Source organism: Diadema antillarum, unplaced genomic scaffold, assembly GCF_040938485.1.
Source record: "Diadema antillarum isolate AM-2024a unplaced genomic scaffold, OU_Dant_1.0 scf00000098, whole genome shotgun sequence".
Lineage (NCBI taxonomy): Eukaryota > Metazoa > Echinodermata > Echinoidea > Diadematoida > Diadematidae > Diadema > Diadema antillarum.
Genome location: NW_027270987.1, coordinates 956,048 through 972,530, shown reverse-complemented (window position 1 = coordinate 972,530; position 16,483 = coordinate 956,048). Strand labels below are relative to the sequence as shown.

Below are 16,483 nucleotides of genomic sequence, written 5' to 3'. Positions count from 1 at the left end.
TAATTTACAATGTAGACACGACGAAACAAATGAAACGTAAGTCCAAGGGTACAGTCTCGATCTCTATACGAAAAATTAAACCTGTACAGAGCACATAATCATTATAGTTATAACGTAGCAATATTGTACACACACTGATCATTCTTTTTTCTTTTCTTTCTTTTTTACATATTTCTCAAATACTATCAATAATAATAGGTCTCATTTTGTTATTACATATGATAAATTTAATGTTGTTTGATCATTTTATATGCATACACATTCAGACAACAAAAACATATAACTTACTTTGCCATCTTTAAATAGAAGTATTCATCCTATAAGATTTACATTCTCTGTAGAAGTGCATGTCATCCAATATAAGTACACATATTTTGCTTCTTCCAACTAGCAGACTTGCTTGTCTTGATAGCCATAGAAATAACATAAATCATTTGATCGACACAACGAGATCAACTCATATCAAGAGAACCCAGAATTCAATACACACAATCAATTGCTGCTTAATCTACAATTGAGACAGATGAAAAGGCTAATTGCAAAATGTTTCTTTAAATACATCATGTATCTCTGCCAACAGTATCTTGTCTGTCATACATACAATGTACTTTGTGTTTAACCACTCACACTGAAACTGATCTCCCTACTGTTGCATACATGATTGACCAATCTATCAAAATCCAATATTTTGGACTGACATTATTTTGATCTCGTGGTTTGACTTCATCATTTCAAACTTGTCTATTCAGGCAACAAGGCTTTGAAGGTAAAAATGTCTTCTGCAAGAAAAGAGGAAAAGGGACCAAAACAGAATATTGTCTTCACGACGCATCAATGACCGTAATCATTTTAAAGTTGACGCAGGATATATAATAAAAGAGGGCAGATGTGGTATGGAACATTTTTAAAACCTCTTCTTCAAGCACACATTCAGTAATGTAATTCTTATTCATCACAGCTATAACTTTTACTACTATCAATTGTGTGTCTTTGTGTGCGTGTAATTCACAGAGAGACAAATGTGCTCTTTGTTAGCACAAGACGCCATCTTTACAAACAAACTGAACATAGTTACTTGTGAAAACGTTCCCCACCGCGAATGAATGCACGAGGAAAATCTTTGTGACAATGGCCAGCTTGCAGTATTTGACTGGCTTTGCTTCTTCAAAACTTTGCTCTCTTTTTTTTTTTCCCTCAGTTCTGTTGTCTCACACATTGTCTAAATTGGTAACAAATTTTGTCTAAAGACGGCAACTGGCGCGACAAAGAAAGAAATGGCACGACCCCAAATTTAATGTTAACCATGAAAAAAAAATCTGTAAAATTCAATTCTTTTTCTTTTTTTACTATGAAATCTGCAGGGAATGCATCCTGTTGCCAAACACCAAATGATATCTCTTGATTAATACACAAGATCACGGCAGTTTGAAATGATCATACACTGTAAAAATGGAATTTTTCGCGTCAGTAACTGTCACACTCGGCCAGGAAAGATAGAATTTCGCATGTTATTGATTCCACAGACTCAAACATTAATAGTGCTGCACATAAGCAGCATATTTGCGTGCTTTTTGTGCTGGTTTCTGGTCATGCGAAAATGCAAAAAATTTCCACTGTTACAGTATGCGACTACATTTCATCTATGATACCGGTGTAACTGCCATCCAAGCAAAAACAACATTTTATCTTGTGGTGGCTTTGGAAATAAAGCATGCTTTGACCAAAACAAAACAAAACATATTAATGTCTTATCACGAGACTCATTAGTAATTTATACAGATGATGAACATGACGTTAATCTGAAACCAGCTACAAGCCTTACGAGGAATTTGATGGAAATTCACAGTTGCTAAATACATCTGATCCTACTATTGGGTCTGGGGGAAAAAAAAATAATAACAAAGAGAGAGTGAGAGAAAAAAAAAGAGAATTACAACTTCTTCCTTGATGCATTAACATTATATCGGGTATCACAAAACTACACACTGAAAGTCTTTTAGCACTTGGGGTCAATCTTTAGAAAGGTGCTAAGATAGATACAGATTGCACTTAGCGGAAATGGCTACATCCAAGTTGTAGGTTTCCCTCTATCTGGGATTATCTCCTTACCCCTATTCCCCCATCCCCATTGATAAATATTAAGAACGACATCCTCTTCAAAAATGGAAATGAAATCAAATTGAGATGTACGAATCTATGTACGAAACTCTTATAACTGTAGTCAAATTATACAGGTGCAAAGTGGCAATAACCCCGACTGAGTTTATACTCACTATTTGAAGTGTAACATCTACACTGCACTGAGATGGATCAGCAAGAGTAGCTCATCACTGCAAAATTTGCTGGCAATTATAAATGGCAACGTTGAACTGGCCACAACGAAATGCACAAACACATAATTTTTTTTTTTCTCCACCACAAAAAACATATTGGTGCAAGGATAAGTTTTAAGATGTAACAGACAGACAAAAATAGCACCACACACACCGCCCCCTCCCTCACTGTCACCCGCTGAGTACTAGGTGAGCTCCATAAGGCCAAGTCACATGTTTCGCATCTACACAAAGCAGGTATTCGTGGGCATCGTGGTGACTATTCGAAGCTAGAATTCTACCCTGCTTAATGTCTTGAAGCTCAATTCACATGGTATTCACAACAAGCACTGTACACCTACTTTTGAAGTAAAACTATCTGACGCACCAAAACTTATTTCCTGGGGGGAAATACCATCTAATGTCCATCTCATCTCACTTTTATTCAAGTCTCCCCAAGCCACTTTACAGGTAGAAAAAAGTTCACAGATCATTAAAGGTAACTTGTACTGTATGTCACAAACAGCCTGTTTTCCATGATGTACACGCCGTGTTCCACTGGGCCGACTTTGCTTCTAGCAAACATTTGCTCATCACACAAAGGCAAGACAGTTTGTTGAAACAGAAAACTGTGTGATTGAACACGGGGTCGGAGCAGATCAGAGGTGTGTGTACAAACATATTCCTTTGTTTCAAGGATACAAGACTAGTTTTCTCCCAGAAGCACTGCTCAAGAGTTTCAGTGTGTAAAAACAGATATAGGCACATATCATTTCCAGTTAATTTTTTTTTTTTTTTTTTTTGACTGATGAATTGCTCCTCGATGGCAAATTCTGAGAATCCATGTGTCTTTTTTCCTCTCTGCTCCCATGTCATAAACTCCATTTATGCCATGGTGGAAAACACCCCCCCCCCCAAAAAAAAACAAAAAAACCTTTGTGTGCCATATTATTCCGACACCACAGTGCATGAGCTCTTATGGAAATCATTCCGTTTTTCAAAGCCATTAACTTTTTATAGAAACGTTTATGCTAGACATGCAATGAATAAATTTGCAGAGAAAATTCCAAGCTCTGCCGTGAGGAAATTTCATCACAAGGCTATGATTATTTTTCTTACAAATGGCCAGTAGCTACACTTATTGTCCAGGTGTGGAGGCTTGACTGTCGCACACACACAACTGCGGCAGAAAACTAGAATTAGGGAAAAAATGCTGCTGTGATCATCCAATTATTTGAACATGGCACTCTTTGGATTTGAATGGTTTGAATGAAACAAAATCAAATACTTGAACTGTTCAACTGTGTGTACATCTTCATCATAGCTGTGTTGAAAGCATGTGTTCAGACACACAAAAGATTATTCTGCCCTCATACGATCATACACAGAAAAATCACATCCATCCAATAGCCGCATTCCAAAAAGCACAATATTTATGCAACCTACCACCTACTTACTTCGTAGCGAATCACATTGCAATCGCAGATCGAAAGCAGGAGTTGACATGTATTCAGTATATGCAGCTATTTCTGTGATCAGTAACATACACTTCAAATTATATATCTCATGCTATTTCTTTCACTTTCAGTTTGTCCACTAAAAGAAACACACACACAGACAGACACACACACACACATATACAAAAGCATACACACACAGCCACACACAAATACAAGAACACAATACTTGCATGCCAACTTTTAAGTTATGGTACGCTGCAAGAACTCTTCCCAATTCGACTGATGTCAAAGGTCAACTTTAGCAGACACATTACTGGGACCAGCCCACAAACATGTACATACCAAGTCAGGCTGAGTTTCATTCATGGGCGACGACACTTCAGCTTCTGAATTCTTAACATTGCTTAAATGTACACATCATCAAAAAACATCACAGGGTTGAACTGTCAGACATTTGCCCCCCTCTCCACACACACACTCAGGCGGTCAACCCATTCCAGATTCTGAGAGATACCCCCTTTAAGGAAAGAAATGGGTTAGGATTTGACCCCCCTATTACAAGCTTTTGGAAGGGATGCCACCAAAATTACCCCCCAATCACATATTTTTGGAAGGGCAGCTAGCAAAGCACAGCATGACATACATGCAGTGCATTTGATGAAATGTCCTGTGAAAAAGAGGCCAGATCAGCATGCACTGCAGCAACAGAACGTGTGCAGTAAGCACAATCGGGAAAATCAGGGCAAACACCATGAAGCTCCACTTTTCTACCCCTATTTCGGAATTTTTCGGGGGTTGGAAACTAACCCCTTTCGGGACCCTCTTTTAGGACTGTTCTAAAAAGATTCGAACACTACCCCCTATTAAAGATATTTCGGGGAAAAATGCAAAAAAGAACCCCTCCATCAGCAATTTTTCAGGATTTTTTCCCCACACTGAGCCCCTAAAATACACCCCTTTTTGCGAAAAATCAGGAATGCACATGCAGTACAGATGACCATCTGAGTGGAGGCATTTGCCTTCACAATAAGCAAAATACAAATGCACTTTAATATCCAACTCCTTGACCTCTGAACCTGTGTACATAAATATTACTCCTCTCCATCTGTCTCCATCTATCTCTCTCTTTCTCACTCCCTCTGTATCTTTCTCTCTCTTTGAGTCTCTGCACTTTAATCCATCTCTCTCCCCCATGCCCCCTCCCCCCCCCCCCCCCCCCCCCCGACCATCTTATGTGGAATGGCACTAAACTCTGATCATAAAGTAATGATGTCGATTCCAAACTGGAGAATGATACAGAAGAGTACAACCAGGTCCACAAGTCTGGCGTGACGGCGCTTCTTGGTCTCACTCCGGACAGGGGGAACACAACAGAAGGGCGCAACAATCAAGGGTTATCCATTAAAACGTACGAAAGGCCGTGAAAGTCAGTTCCATGAGCTGCATTGTGGGTGCATACAGGTTCACGGATGAGACCGTGTAGTTAATAACATCTATGTGCGAGGAGTGCCCTGTGCCTTCGCGCGTTTGGCGATACGCGTCACACGTCGTTGCTTTTGAGATTCGGCGCACGATGTCGACTAGTTGGACAAGACACAGAGAGCTGCCACACCAAGTGTGAACAGGCGTGAGCACGTTGGCGCAAAAAGGCTGCTGAAAATTGCTATACACGAAAAAACAGAGCTCTTTCGTAACAAGTCTTTTACACATGTGGATCACACCAGTTGGGACTGTTGCTCTAATACTACCCAGTTTCGCAACATCGGTCTCACGAGCTTCGAAAAAACTTAACTGTCAAATTTCTCTCAAAATGGTAGGAGTCCTTGAACATTATTTACCAACTTGCATTGTCATGAAGCCTGTAGCATCAAGTCAGACACATTTATGTCTATGCATGTGGCGATTAGCATCCGTTAGCAGTCAAGTGACTTTGGACTTAAATCTTCTCACTTGGCGAATGTCGGCACGGGTAAAAATCTCTTTCGATAATGCGTTTGCCATCATCACAGATTACTGCAGTCTTTTTTTTTTCTCATTTGTTCTCCCTTTTCTGACAGGCAACAAGAGAAGGAGATTCTTAGCATTCTCCAGTGAGACATGATACGCGCGACACAGTCTTCCAACGACAAACTCGTCACTGCTGGTTGCCTCTTGGGTTGGGGGCAAAAGACGAGCTTCGGCACCGATTTGCTCTCCACTGTTTTACAGTCGCGGCCATCACGGTCGCATGTCGAACGGGAAGACTCCAAACTGACTCTGTATGGGGGTCTTGGGCGAGGGGCAATACATGAAATCGTCCGAGTGTAACCGGGCGCGGTTCAGCGATGACGGCTCCGACGCACTCCGGTGGATCTTGGGTAGCTGCCTTGCCAAATTTTCGAGTGATGCTAGGATCTGTGACGGAAGAACAATTTACATGTACACACACTCAGTTTCAATTGGAATGACTACGTAATAATCACCAACAGTGCCGAATCAATCGGGCAATACATTCGGTATTTTCTCTTTTGAGTGTCCTTAAAGTGTACTGCAGAACTGATTTGGAGACTTGAAACTCATCTCAAAGACTTGTCTATACCATACTTCACCTATTGAAATATTTGTCAAAATCATTCCTCTACCAACTACCACAACTGTAACTACAATTTTCACGAAAATGTATAAATGCATAATCTAATTTAAACATTTGTGATTAACACTCAAATTTTTAAGCACTTGTTTTCACTGTTTTTCTGGATTGATACAGAGGCGATGAAACTGCTCAAGCATTGACAAAGAAACAGCAGTAACATAAACATATCTAGGCATATTTTTTTCACCGTCTCAGCATGCGCGTACAATTCCCCAATGACACAATACCAAGCTAATGGCAACAGCGTCCATCAACCTGCCAGACATCATTTTAGAACAAATCAAAATGTCACATGATTTGGGAATGACTATGACATCACCAACGGCTTGAATGTTTCAGGGGGGGGGGGGGGGGGTTCTTACCACTGGGAAGAGTGGTCTCTCATCTCTGTTCAATGCATAGCAGTCTGTGATGAGTCTCTTGAGGGCCTTGGGTGTGTCATTTCTAACCTTGCTCAGGTCCGGCTGAAGGTAGCCCCGCCCTACCATCCATATGATCTGGTGGAGGACGAAATCAGAGTGAGAAATCAACATTCAGAGCTGCCCTGATGATGGTGCACAAGCACTTTTGTTCTTGCTCTTCTATACTTAACCATTAAGGCCTTCTGTTAAATCATGCAAGTAATGCTGAGTGAACTTACAAGGATATGAGCCCCAATATAAACCCCAACATGATTGATTTTTCTAGCATAGTGAAAGAGCACCTAACTTGACCTCTTTAAAAATGTAGGGGGAAAGATATTACCCTTAACATATTTCATTAAAGGGAAGCAGTCCTGAGATTTTCACTGTACTGATAATTACGAAGAGTAAAAAATATAACCTTTCACCAATTTACACGCGTGGACATCAAAAATTGTCTCCGTACGCGATTTTTTAAAAATAATTCCTGCAAGCGATCGTGTAAGAGCCTGCCAAAGGTGCGATGTCATTGATGCCCTACTCTCAAGTTGACAGCCGTGCCTCAGAAAACCAATTTAAGTGTTCAAAATGATCATATCTGATTTTTTCATAAAATGTGACAATATGTGGTTTTATTATTTCAAACAAATTATTTCAAGCTTATTTATATATACAATTAATATAAAAATAAATAGTAAACATGTATTTATAAATAACATGGGATGATGAGCAGAACACCGCTGGAAAGAGTTGTGCATCGATGACGTATGACTCTCCGCCAAGACTTGCTCATTTGCAGAGTCACACTTTTTTAACCGAAATGTACGAGCTTATTTGGTGATTTGAAAGTTTGTTTTTGATGAAAGTAGTTCATTGGAGGTACCAACAACAACATATTTTTTTTTTAATTTTGTGAGGACTGCGTCCCTTTAACAAGTTGAGGGAATGCGTCCTTTTCATCAAAAAAAAAAAAAATTTTCAGAATTCTCTTTACATCTTCGCTATACAATTGTCCAATAGGTGACATCATGTACAGTTGTAATTTTCTCATCCAGTGATGGCGGCATTTAAACTTTGAAAATTAATTTCTTTTGAATGGACTGTCCGTTTTTTTTCAAACTCCACTGATGTGTTCTACTAATATTGCTGCATTCACTCAATATCATTTCCTGTTCAATCTCCGACCCCTGTTCACCATCATCATTTTCATCATGATCTTTACAATGGTGTCAAATGTGACGAACTTCACTGAATTTGGAATTCTAAACGCAAGACAGAAGATGACTTGAAATGGAACGAACTTTACGTGTTGATGATCATTTCGGCATTACGCACATGCTCACATCTCCTATCACATACCTGATCTTTGTAGCTGATGCTCTGGTAGGGTAGTGAGCCCGTCACCAGCTCAAAGAGCACCACGCCAAAGGCATACACGTCGGACTGGAATGAGTAGGGGTTGGGGTCCCTCATGCGGATAACCTCTGGGGCCTGTACAAAGGCAAAGAAGAATAATTAGAGGTATCACCAACTGATATCAAAATAAAAATCCATATCTGCAACAGCAGAACAGATAGAGTACAAGTATGGAACAAGAAGCTATACTACACATCTACAGAATTTCGAATACGCACGTGTGAAATATGTTACTAATAGTTTTGAGATGAGCAATGGAGTTTATATGAAAGGTGCACACGATAGATTTCAAATTCATTTATTCCTTTATGTAGAAGATCAAGTCACATGAACAGACTTAAAGAGTCCCTGCTCATTATGATAAACAACAATGAAAAAAAAAATCCAGTATTTTGTTGGATACACATTTCCATATTTCAATTTTCCCAAGACGAGCAATGCAAGAAGTTAAAAGGAAGAAAGAAATTACCATGCATATTTGCTAGCTGTAACGAAGAGAAGAAAAGAAGATGTTCAGCTCGATCTCACTGATTTACTATCACTTGAAGGGGAGAAGGCCAATTTCTACACAACTTTTCGTTTCTCGTTTTTTATTTGTACATACATGCGTTTGTTTTGCAATAAACTTTGCAAATACGTTTTAAAAAGCCAACCTGATACCATCTAGCCCAGCGCTTCTCAATTGGTGGTCGGAGGCCCACTGGTGAGCCATGATGTCGGTCAAAAATGGAAAAAAAAAAAAGGATTTGCATTCAACCTGACTGGGCCTCAAAAAATATTGCAGGAGCCAGAGTGGGCCCCGGGTTAAAAAAGGTCGAGAAGCGCGGATCCAGCCTATCTCATCCGTGCTTTAACGACACTCGTTCACCCTCTCCTCGTTTCCCACTCACCATCCAGAGTATTGATCCTGAAGGCTGCTCAAACTGCTGCGAACCACTCCACCTCGACTTGACCGTGGCCAGACCAAAGTCTCCTATCTTGACCGTCAAATCGTCATGGAGGAAAATGTCTGGCAGGGGGGTTTGGGGGTCAAGGAAACTATATAGACACTCACCAGCACTGACAACTTGAAAGGCCTGGTTTTGACCACTATCCATAAGGACGATGAGGTGTCAATACCATGACCATTTATTACAGAAAACACAACTGGTCTACGAGTGTGACATGATTAGTAACACACCTATGAAGCTAAAATGGAACAGTGCTATTTTCATTATCTCAAGATAACCAAGTGCCTCACATCAATTTTACACTTTACACAACATAAAATCCCTACTTCATGAATTCATCTTGACTATTCAGACAAACATGAAAGTAAGTTTCTACATACCTGTGACACACTAAACACCTTGAATGAACTCATGTATTTCTTCCGCTAAATCATGTTCACACATACATACTAACATGGGATTGATATGAAAAGGATACTGTTGGATTTCAGATCTCTATGAATGATGTTCTTGGCATGGAGGTAGCTGTGTGGATAGAAAGGGAAGAAATCAGTATGTTTTACAGCAACAAACCAAGTCTTTACAATGAATATGGGCAACCCCCTTCAAAACGATGTCTGTGGAACCAGCAGTTTCCTTTCGTTACATTGAAATTTCATTACAGCTGAACAGTAAAGTACTTAAAGATGTATATGCATGTAGATAATGATTCAGGGAACTTAATTTTTACTTCGTTGTCACAAGAATTTCGTTATAACCACGTTCGTTATAATGAGAGTGCACTGTACATGCCCAATTTTTTTGTTCAGATTTGTTCTCATTGCACACGTTCACATGGGACACTGGGTAGGGGCACAACCAGAGATCCAAAGTTTGAGTACTGCCAAGTGCTGAAGTCCTTGGACAAAATGTTTTTACTCTCATGACCTACAAGGTCATAGTCACAGAATACTCCCATAAGTACAAATCACTACATTCCTTTGTGACCTGTGCCTTAGCGTTCGAAGACTTTACTCTTCTGATATGTACAGAAATGCCCTTAAAACAAACTTGATACACCACAGTTTCTCTATATCTTAGGACAAATGTGCCTCGAACATTTTCATGGAGTTTTGAAGGAAATAGAAATGATCACAAACATATCTTATGTATAACACCAATGTTACAGCTTCAAGTAACAAAAAATGTTTGGGATCTAGACATTTTACAAGACCGATGACTTCTTCTGTTGTCCACGCTTGGTATCTTGCTCCCTTTTCTTGAAAATGTTGTATGCGACTTTGTCAACTTTGTTGTGATACCAAATCATGTCAACAGCAACAACAACAAAGAAATTTCACTGACAAGCACGTGGGGTGGAACACATTGTATCTTATATCAAGACTACTCCACAAACTCAATTTGGTTGCCACCGACGAACAATCCTCATACTCCCAGCCCCTGACTGCAGACTGGTCAGGGGGAAAGAGAACTCACTCCATGCCCTGCGCCGTTTGCCGCGAGATGTCGATGACTTGGTGCATGCCGAACTTGGTGTCCAGGACATGCAGGTGCTTGTAGAGAGAGGAGCCCTCGCACCACTGCGTCACGATGGCCAGCTGCGGCTTGGACGTGCAGCCCATGAAGAGAAGGATGTTCGCGTGCCTCGTTTTCCTGGAAAAAAGTGCAGGGGTTGGGGGAAAACAAAAGTGATTAAACCCTTTCTTTATGAGCTGTGAACATTTGAATTGACAAAGAAAACCCTACTGTGTTGTACACACTTTATTCAAAGTCCCTGGCACAGAGTGGATTATGTCTCATTTCTTAACATGATTCTTCGGGCGGGGAGGGAGGCTATTGGATTTTAAACTAAAACATGACTCAAAGATAATCAGTGCAACCCAAAAGAAAGTATGATATAAATGCTCATTTCATTACCGAGCAAAAGAATAAACTCAATTATAGCCTGGTTTGTCATTTGATCGACTTTGAGGTAAGACAGAAATAAAATTTGAATGTCGTGGATGACAGTGAAGGCAAACCGAAGTGGAAATGACGTCCTGCCTAAGTGGCTTTCCATTTCACCATTTCAGAAATGTTGAGTCGTCTTTACTGAGTCATAACTTGGATGCCCCAAAGTGTTCTAGATTTATGATGTCAATAGCCAATTTGAAGTACCCCCACCCCATACAGGGATTCTTTCGAATATGAACACAATGTTGAATGTGCACAACATGTCAATCAATTAAGTCCATTCAATCTTTTCTTCGTAAAAATTAAAATATCAGAGAGCATCTATTTTGCTGGGTTTGTTATGCCAGCAAAATCAGACATCATTTAGATAACATAAGTTGATTGAAACAAAGGATAACTTAAAGCACAGCTGAGATGTTCTGTGGCTGTGATTGTTTGGGAACCATGATCGCTGACTTATTTCGACTTTTGTTTAGACCGTCTGATCTTACCTCAACACTGCAACCTCATTCTTAAATGCCTGAAGTTGTGATGGCGTGGGGTCCGTCACGTTCAACCTCTTGACTGCTACTGTGCCTGTGAAGAGCAAATAAAAATAGAATTACAACATAAGGAAACTATTGTGCAATGGGCTGGTGCACTAATCTTTTCACACACCACAGGCTCATTTCAATTCCATAAACTGTTGTGCAATGCATCAACCACCAACTGTAAACATGGGTTAAACAGCAGTATATGGATTTACATGTATGTACATGCATATTACGCTATGTGACATGAATACGAATCTTATCACATGATGCAAACATTTTGCTTGCAATATTTATCCATAGTGAAAAAAAAACCCATGAACGGTAATGTGTCTTCAGTCAAGGAGACCAATATCATGTGAAAGTCATCTTCCTCAACTGAGTGGCAAAAATTAATTGTCAAAATTTCTACTGTCAAGAATGTTCCTTTAATGACCACGGATACAAACCTTGTAGACAGCACTGCAGTATTTTGAGGGTTGAAAAGGCATTTTCTTTTTTCTTTTCATCTTTACAAAAAAAACAAATCATTTTTTTCCTGTCCTGCAATAGACACATGCAGCCATTCCATTAGGGAAACCAGAAATTTTATGAAATCTGTTGTATTCTTGGCAAAAGTGTAACAGTCGTCATTTCTGCATGACCATATCTATGTGTGATGTCAGAATTTGTTTATCTCTCAAACTGGAAATTAGTATATCATTGATTTCTTTAATTTCAATGCATTTGTTGAAAAACTTTCAAGATTATCATGATCATTACGCTGTGAATTCAATATGTAGCGTTTTGTATATACATTGTACATGTACTGATAATTCATGTGCGATTTTCGCGGCAAAATGCAGAAATGAAATCAAAGTGAACTGTACTGATATGAATGGGCAAAGAAACTCACCATGCCATTGGCCACTGAACACGGTCCCAAACGAACCTGATCCTATCCTGGGACCCAGCGTGATTTCTGAAGCAGGAATCTCCCAGTCATCATTGGAATCTCTTCTCTGCCTCTGAAATGACAAGTCACCATTTCCAACAATGATTAAAAGACTCATGATCCTTGCAGTGATAACAAACAATGCATACAAAGCGCTCAGACTGAACACTGATCTACTGTAAATACCATATATTTTGCAGGGTATCGATTCTTGCAGATTTCGCTGACCAGGTGCAACTCACACTTTTATCAACACACAAAAATATCAACTCTGATTCTGACAAGAATGCAACATGCACACATGAGTTTTTCTGTTCATTATTGCACTCCATGATCACAAATATATCCACTCACGAAATTGGCGGGAAGTTCGGATTCGGGTGAAATCAAGACTTGCTAAATATATGGCATATACAGTAGCGACCTTGATATCACCATTGTTACATGATGTCACATTTATCTACTGTCATTATTCAAATCAACACATTCTACTTCAGATCTGTATTCAACTGAAAATGAAGAACACAGCAAACATGGACTTAATTGTTGCTATGCCATATTAACGTCTTTATCATCATTCTGCAGCTTCATGCGATACATTTTTAAATATTTCACATCAAGTAAAAAATGAGCTGAACATCATATGTTGTCGATGGATATATACACATTCACAGGCTCGATAGATTGGACAAGAAATTGTGTAACACTCATTTTGCATAGAAATGTGAGATACTTCAATAATGGTTACGTGCTAGGATTTAAGAGATGGTATAGTTTTGGTTGAGGTGTGGCTTCAGGTTTTCAACATTCTGTGACATAATGAGAAACCTCTTGTGAATTATGAAAGAGCATACAATTCTTTGAGGAATCAAGGTTTATTTGATGAAAATTGGTTTTGAAATGGCTGAGATATCCAAAACCAAAGACGTTCTTATAAAGGGTGAGACCCACCTTTTATTGGGACCACTTTGTTTCACTTTGTTTCACTTTGTTTTTGATATCTCATCCATTTCAAAACTGACTTTTCACTTAGAATTGTGTGCTCTTTTAAATGTCATAAGTGGTTTCTCATTATCTCACAAAAAGATAAATTTTCAATCTCCTATCTCAACCAAAACTATACCATTCCTTTAAAGATCAACTTACAGATCATAGAAGTTTCTCCTAATTGGTCCCCCCCCCCCTTTTTTTAACTTTGATATGTTTTGTGCAGCATACTGTTATGACTGATCTCTTGGAAAAAGAAATGGGAATTTATCTACTCCCATGGGCCTTAGTGTCAGATCTCTTGGCTTAAGAATCTGGGGTCACTGTTGAAACCGAGGACATTATACATGTACTACTACCAACCCTTTGTCCTGGGACGATGGATTTTAGCTTGTTGTCCTTGGCGTCCACGTTGTTCATGCGATTCCTACACTTGGGTTCCCTGGTCGGTGAGGCTTGGGAGCTGTGCGTCCCCGAGACCCTGTTGGGACTGTGGATCATGTTGGACGTGTTTGGTAGACTCGAGGCCAGACCTGTAAGGGTAGGTGAGAGCGAGGGCAACTTCAGCAAGTTGTTCTGGGGTATTATTATTATTATTTTTTTAATTCCTGTAAGAGAGTTAACCCTCTGAGGAGTTACACTATTTCACGAGTGGTGCAAATTAAAGTACATGTGCACTGGGGGCTAGTGGCTCACAGGAAAATGTACTTTCTGGATGCAGACAAAGATATTCTTTGAACACTGTATACCACCATTCTTTTCTCATATACTTTGGTAAATAAACCAAATTTTGGATTCACTTCTTTGGCATGGTATGATGAACTGAGGCCAATCTGTCTTGTTTTCTTTTTCTTTTCAAAAGCACAAAATTGTCTTTGAATGAAATACTTCACAAGTTTCCCTTTTTCCTTTATCCTCCTTTTTTTCTTTTTTTTTTTTTTTTTTCACTGAGAAGAAACTTTCTGGGAAAGCTTCTGAAAGAAAAGGACCAAACAGTCGGTAAGTCAAACTCATAGAACCTGACAATCAGTCGGTCAATGTAAACTCATAGAACATGACCAATCTGTCGGTCAACTCAAACTCATAATCATCCTTCCACCTGCCATCTTTGCCTCCTAGAATCTAGCGCATGCACTGCCTAACGCGTTACGACTGGCTCCAAGAGCGACATCAATCAGAACTCGCCGGCCGAGCCTGAAATTCGACCAAACTCACGACTGAGTATAAACCAGAAGCCTTTGTCGTAACCGGGTCCTGGTCTCAGAGGCTCCAGGAAAAACAAAACAAAACAATAAAACGCATTCTTTGCCACCATGCTTTCTGATCAAAACATGCATGTCTGGTCATACTGATTGGCAAAGGCGCATACCTTGCATGCTCATAATGCTAGCAAACCAAGACAAAACGTAAGGTGATCGTGAGACCACCGTGACAAAAACTGCCACTGGCATCTTCAATGGATCTCCACAGCCATGTGACGATGAAGAGGTTGACTTACCAATTTATTCAAAGATTCAAATGTAGGGCATTCCTTTGTAACAGCAATTGCCTGTGACAACTAGAAATCTTGCCCGGGACTCGTCTGACAAAGCAGCGATTGCTGCTCACAAAGTGGATCTCCAACATCAATATCTCGTAGGAACGGGTGAATTGAATAGCCACATTACAAGGTGGGGGGGGGGGGGGGATTCTGTAAATTACAACACTCAAGCAAAGCCGCCAATTACTAGCCAATTTTCCCCAAGTCTCGACATAACACTTTGCAGTGACCATTTTCTGCCATCACCCTAGGTAGTTCAAGTAACTGTTGCTTGTAGGAGTTCACTTTATCTTGTAATTATTTCCTTTTCCGCCATGGAAGCCATGTATGTGTGTGCCACGCCTACAACACAACAGTCACAATAGTACTCATGTTACTATCATTGTAGGTTGGGGTCTGAGTGTGTAATCTGATTCTGTTTATTCAGCAAATGCACCACTGATATATTCAAGGAAAAGTTGAATGTGATTGCGTTTCTTTGACTCATTTCACATCAATTGTGCTTTCCACAAAATGAGAGGAACTGTAACCAAAGATCGATATAGCAAGGACACACTGAATCAAGCATAGCAAATATAAAATTCAAAGTTGGTCTGAAATCGGATGACCATTGAGCAGATTCATGACCATGATTGAAGGTGCTACTTTCTGATTACCTTGCCTGATTTGGCTAGTACTTAGGGCAAATCTCTTTCTTTGTCATTACTGTTGTCATTCCACAAAACTCTCGCTTTTGTTCCTACTTAAGGGCGGGGCGTCTCCCACCGTGTCTCCAGGATTGAACCATTAATAGTTAGGTCAGACTTGTGCATGATAGTATCTGTTTTTCTACTTCTCCAGGAATTATATCAGGTGTCGTTGCATACTGCAGAGTGGTCAACATTTGGATCAGGCAATACAGAAACATCTCCGCAGGAAACCAGACCATGATGCAGGAGTGGATCAGAGCCCCCCCCCCCCCCCCAAAAAAAAAAGGAAAAATAAAAGAAAGAAGGGTTAAAACCATTGTGTAGCAGGGGGCGACACAACAACATGTGCGGCCAGCCGGCTTTTCCAGGACAACTGTTAAGTAAAGTTGCCAGAGAGGTATGGATGGACCTTTGCCTACATATTCAACTTACTGCAAGTAGGCAAAATGGTGTTTGCACTGCCCTGCATGATCACATGGGCTGAAATCATTCAGAAGACCTTAGCTCTTGTAACAGTGTAGTTTGCATGAAAAAAATGTTTCTAGTAATATTAGGACTTTTTAATATAATATACATTGTATTTAACTGAATTGTCATCAGCATTATGAAAGACTGAAGCATGGTAATGGCATCTCACATAAAACTATTTTCAATCTTCCTTTTTTTTGGACAAGGGGGA

The 16,483-nt window shown here is 39.8% G+C and overlaps 1 protein-coding gene across 3 annotated transcripts in view; it reads right to left on the bottom strand.

The window, feature by feature from the left end:
• Positions 1-5,028: 5,028 nt before the first annotated feature.
• The window catches only part of LOC139718675 (serine/threonine-protein kinase A-Raf-like), a 74,418-nt gene continuing 62,963 nt past the window's right edge, over positions 5,029-16,483 (bottom strand). For all 3 annotated transcript variants that reach the window (XM_071630132.1, XM_071630134.1, XM_071630133.1), the window contains 9 exons: positions 13,939-14,108; positions 12,550-12,661; positions 11,616-11,700; positions 10,648-10,824; positions 9,650-9,696; positions 9,112-9,230; positions 8,165-8,296; positions 6,767-6,901; positions 5,029-6,166 (listed from right to left, as the gene is read on the bottom strand). In XM_071630132.1, the coding sequence (XP_071486233.1) occupies positions 5,990-6,166; positions 6,767-6,901; positions 8,165-8,296; positions 9,112-9,230; positions 9,650-9,696; positions 10,648-10,824; positions 11,616-11,700; positions 12,550-12,661; positions 13,939-14,108 (1,154 nt within the window). In that variant the 3' untranslated portion in view covers positions 5,029-5,989. The remainder of the gene's footprint in view (positions 6,167-6,766; positions 6,902-8,164; positions 8,297-9,111; positions 9,231-9,649; positions 9,697-10,647; positions 10,825-11,615; positions 11,701-12,549; positions 12,662-13,938; positions 14,109-16,483) is intronic.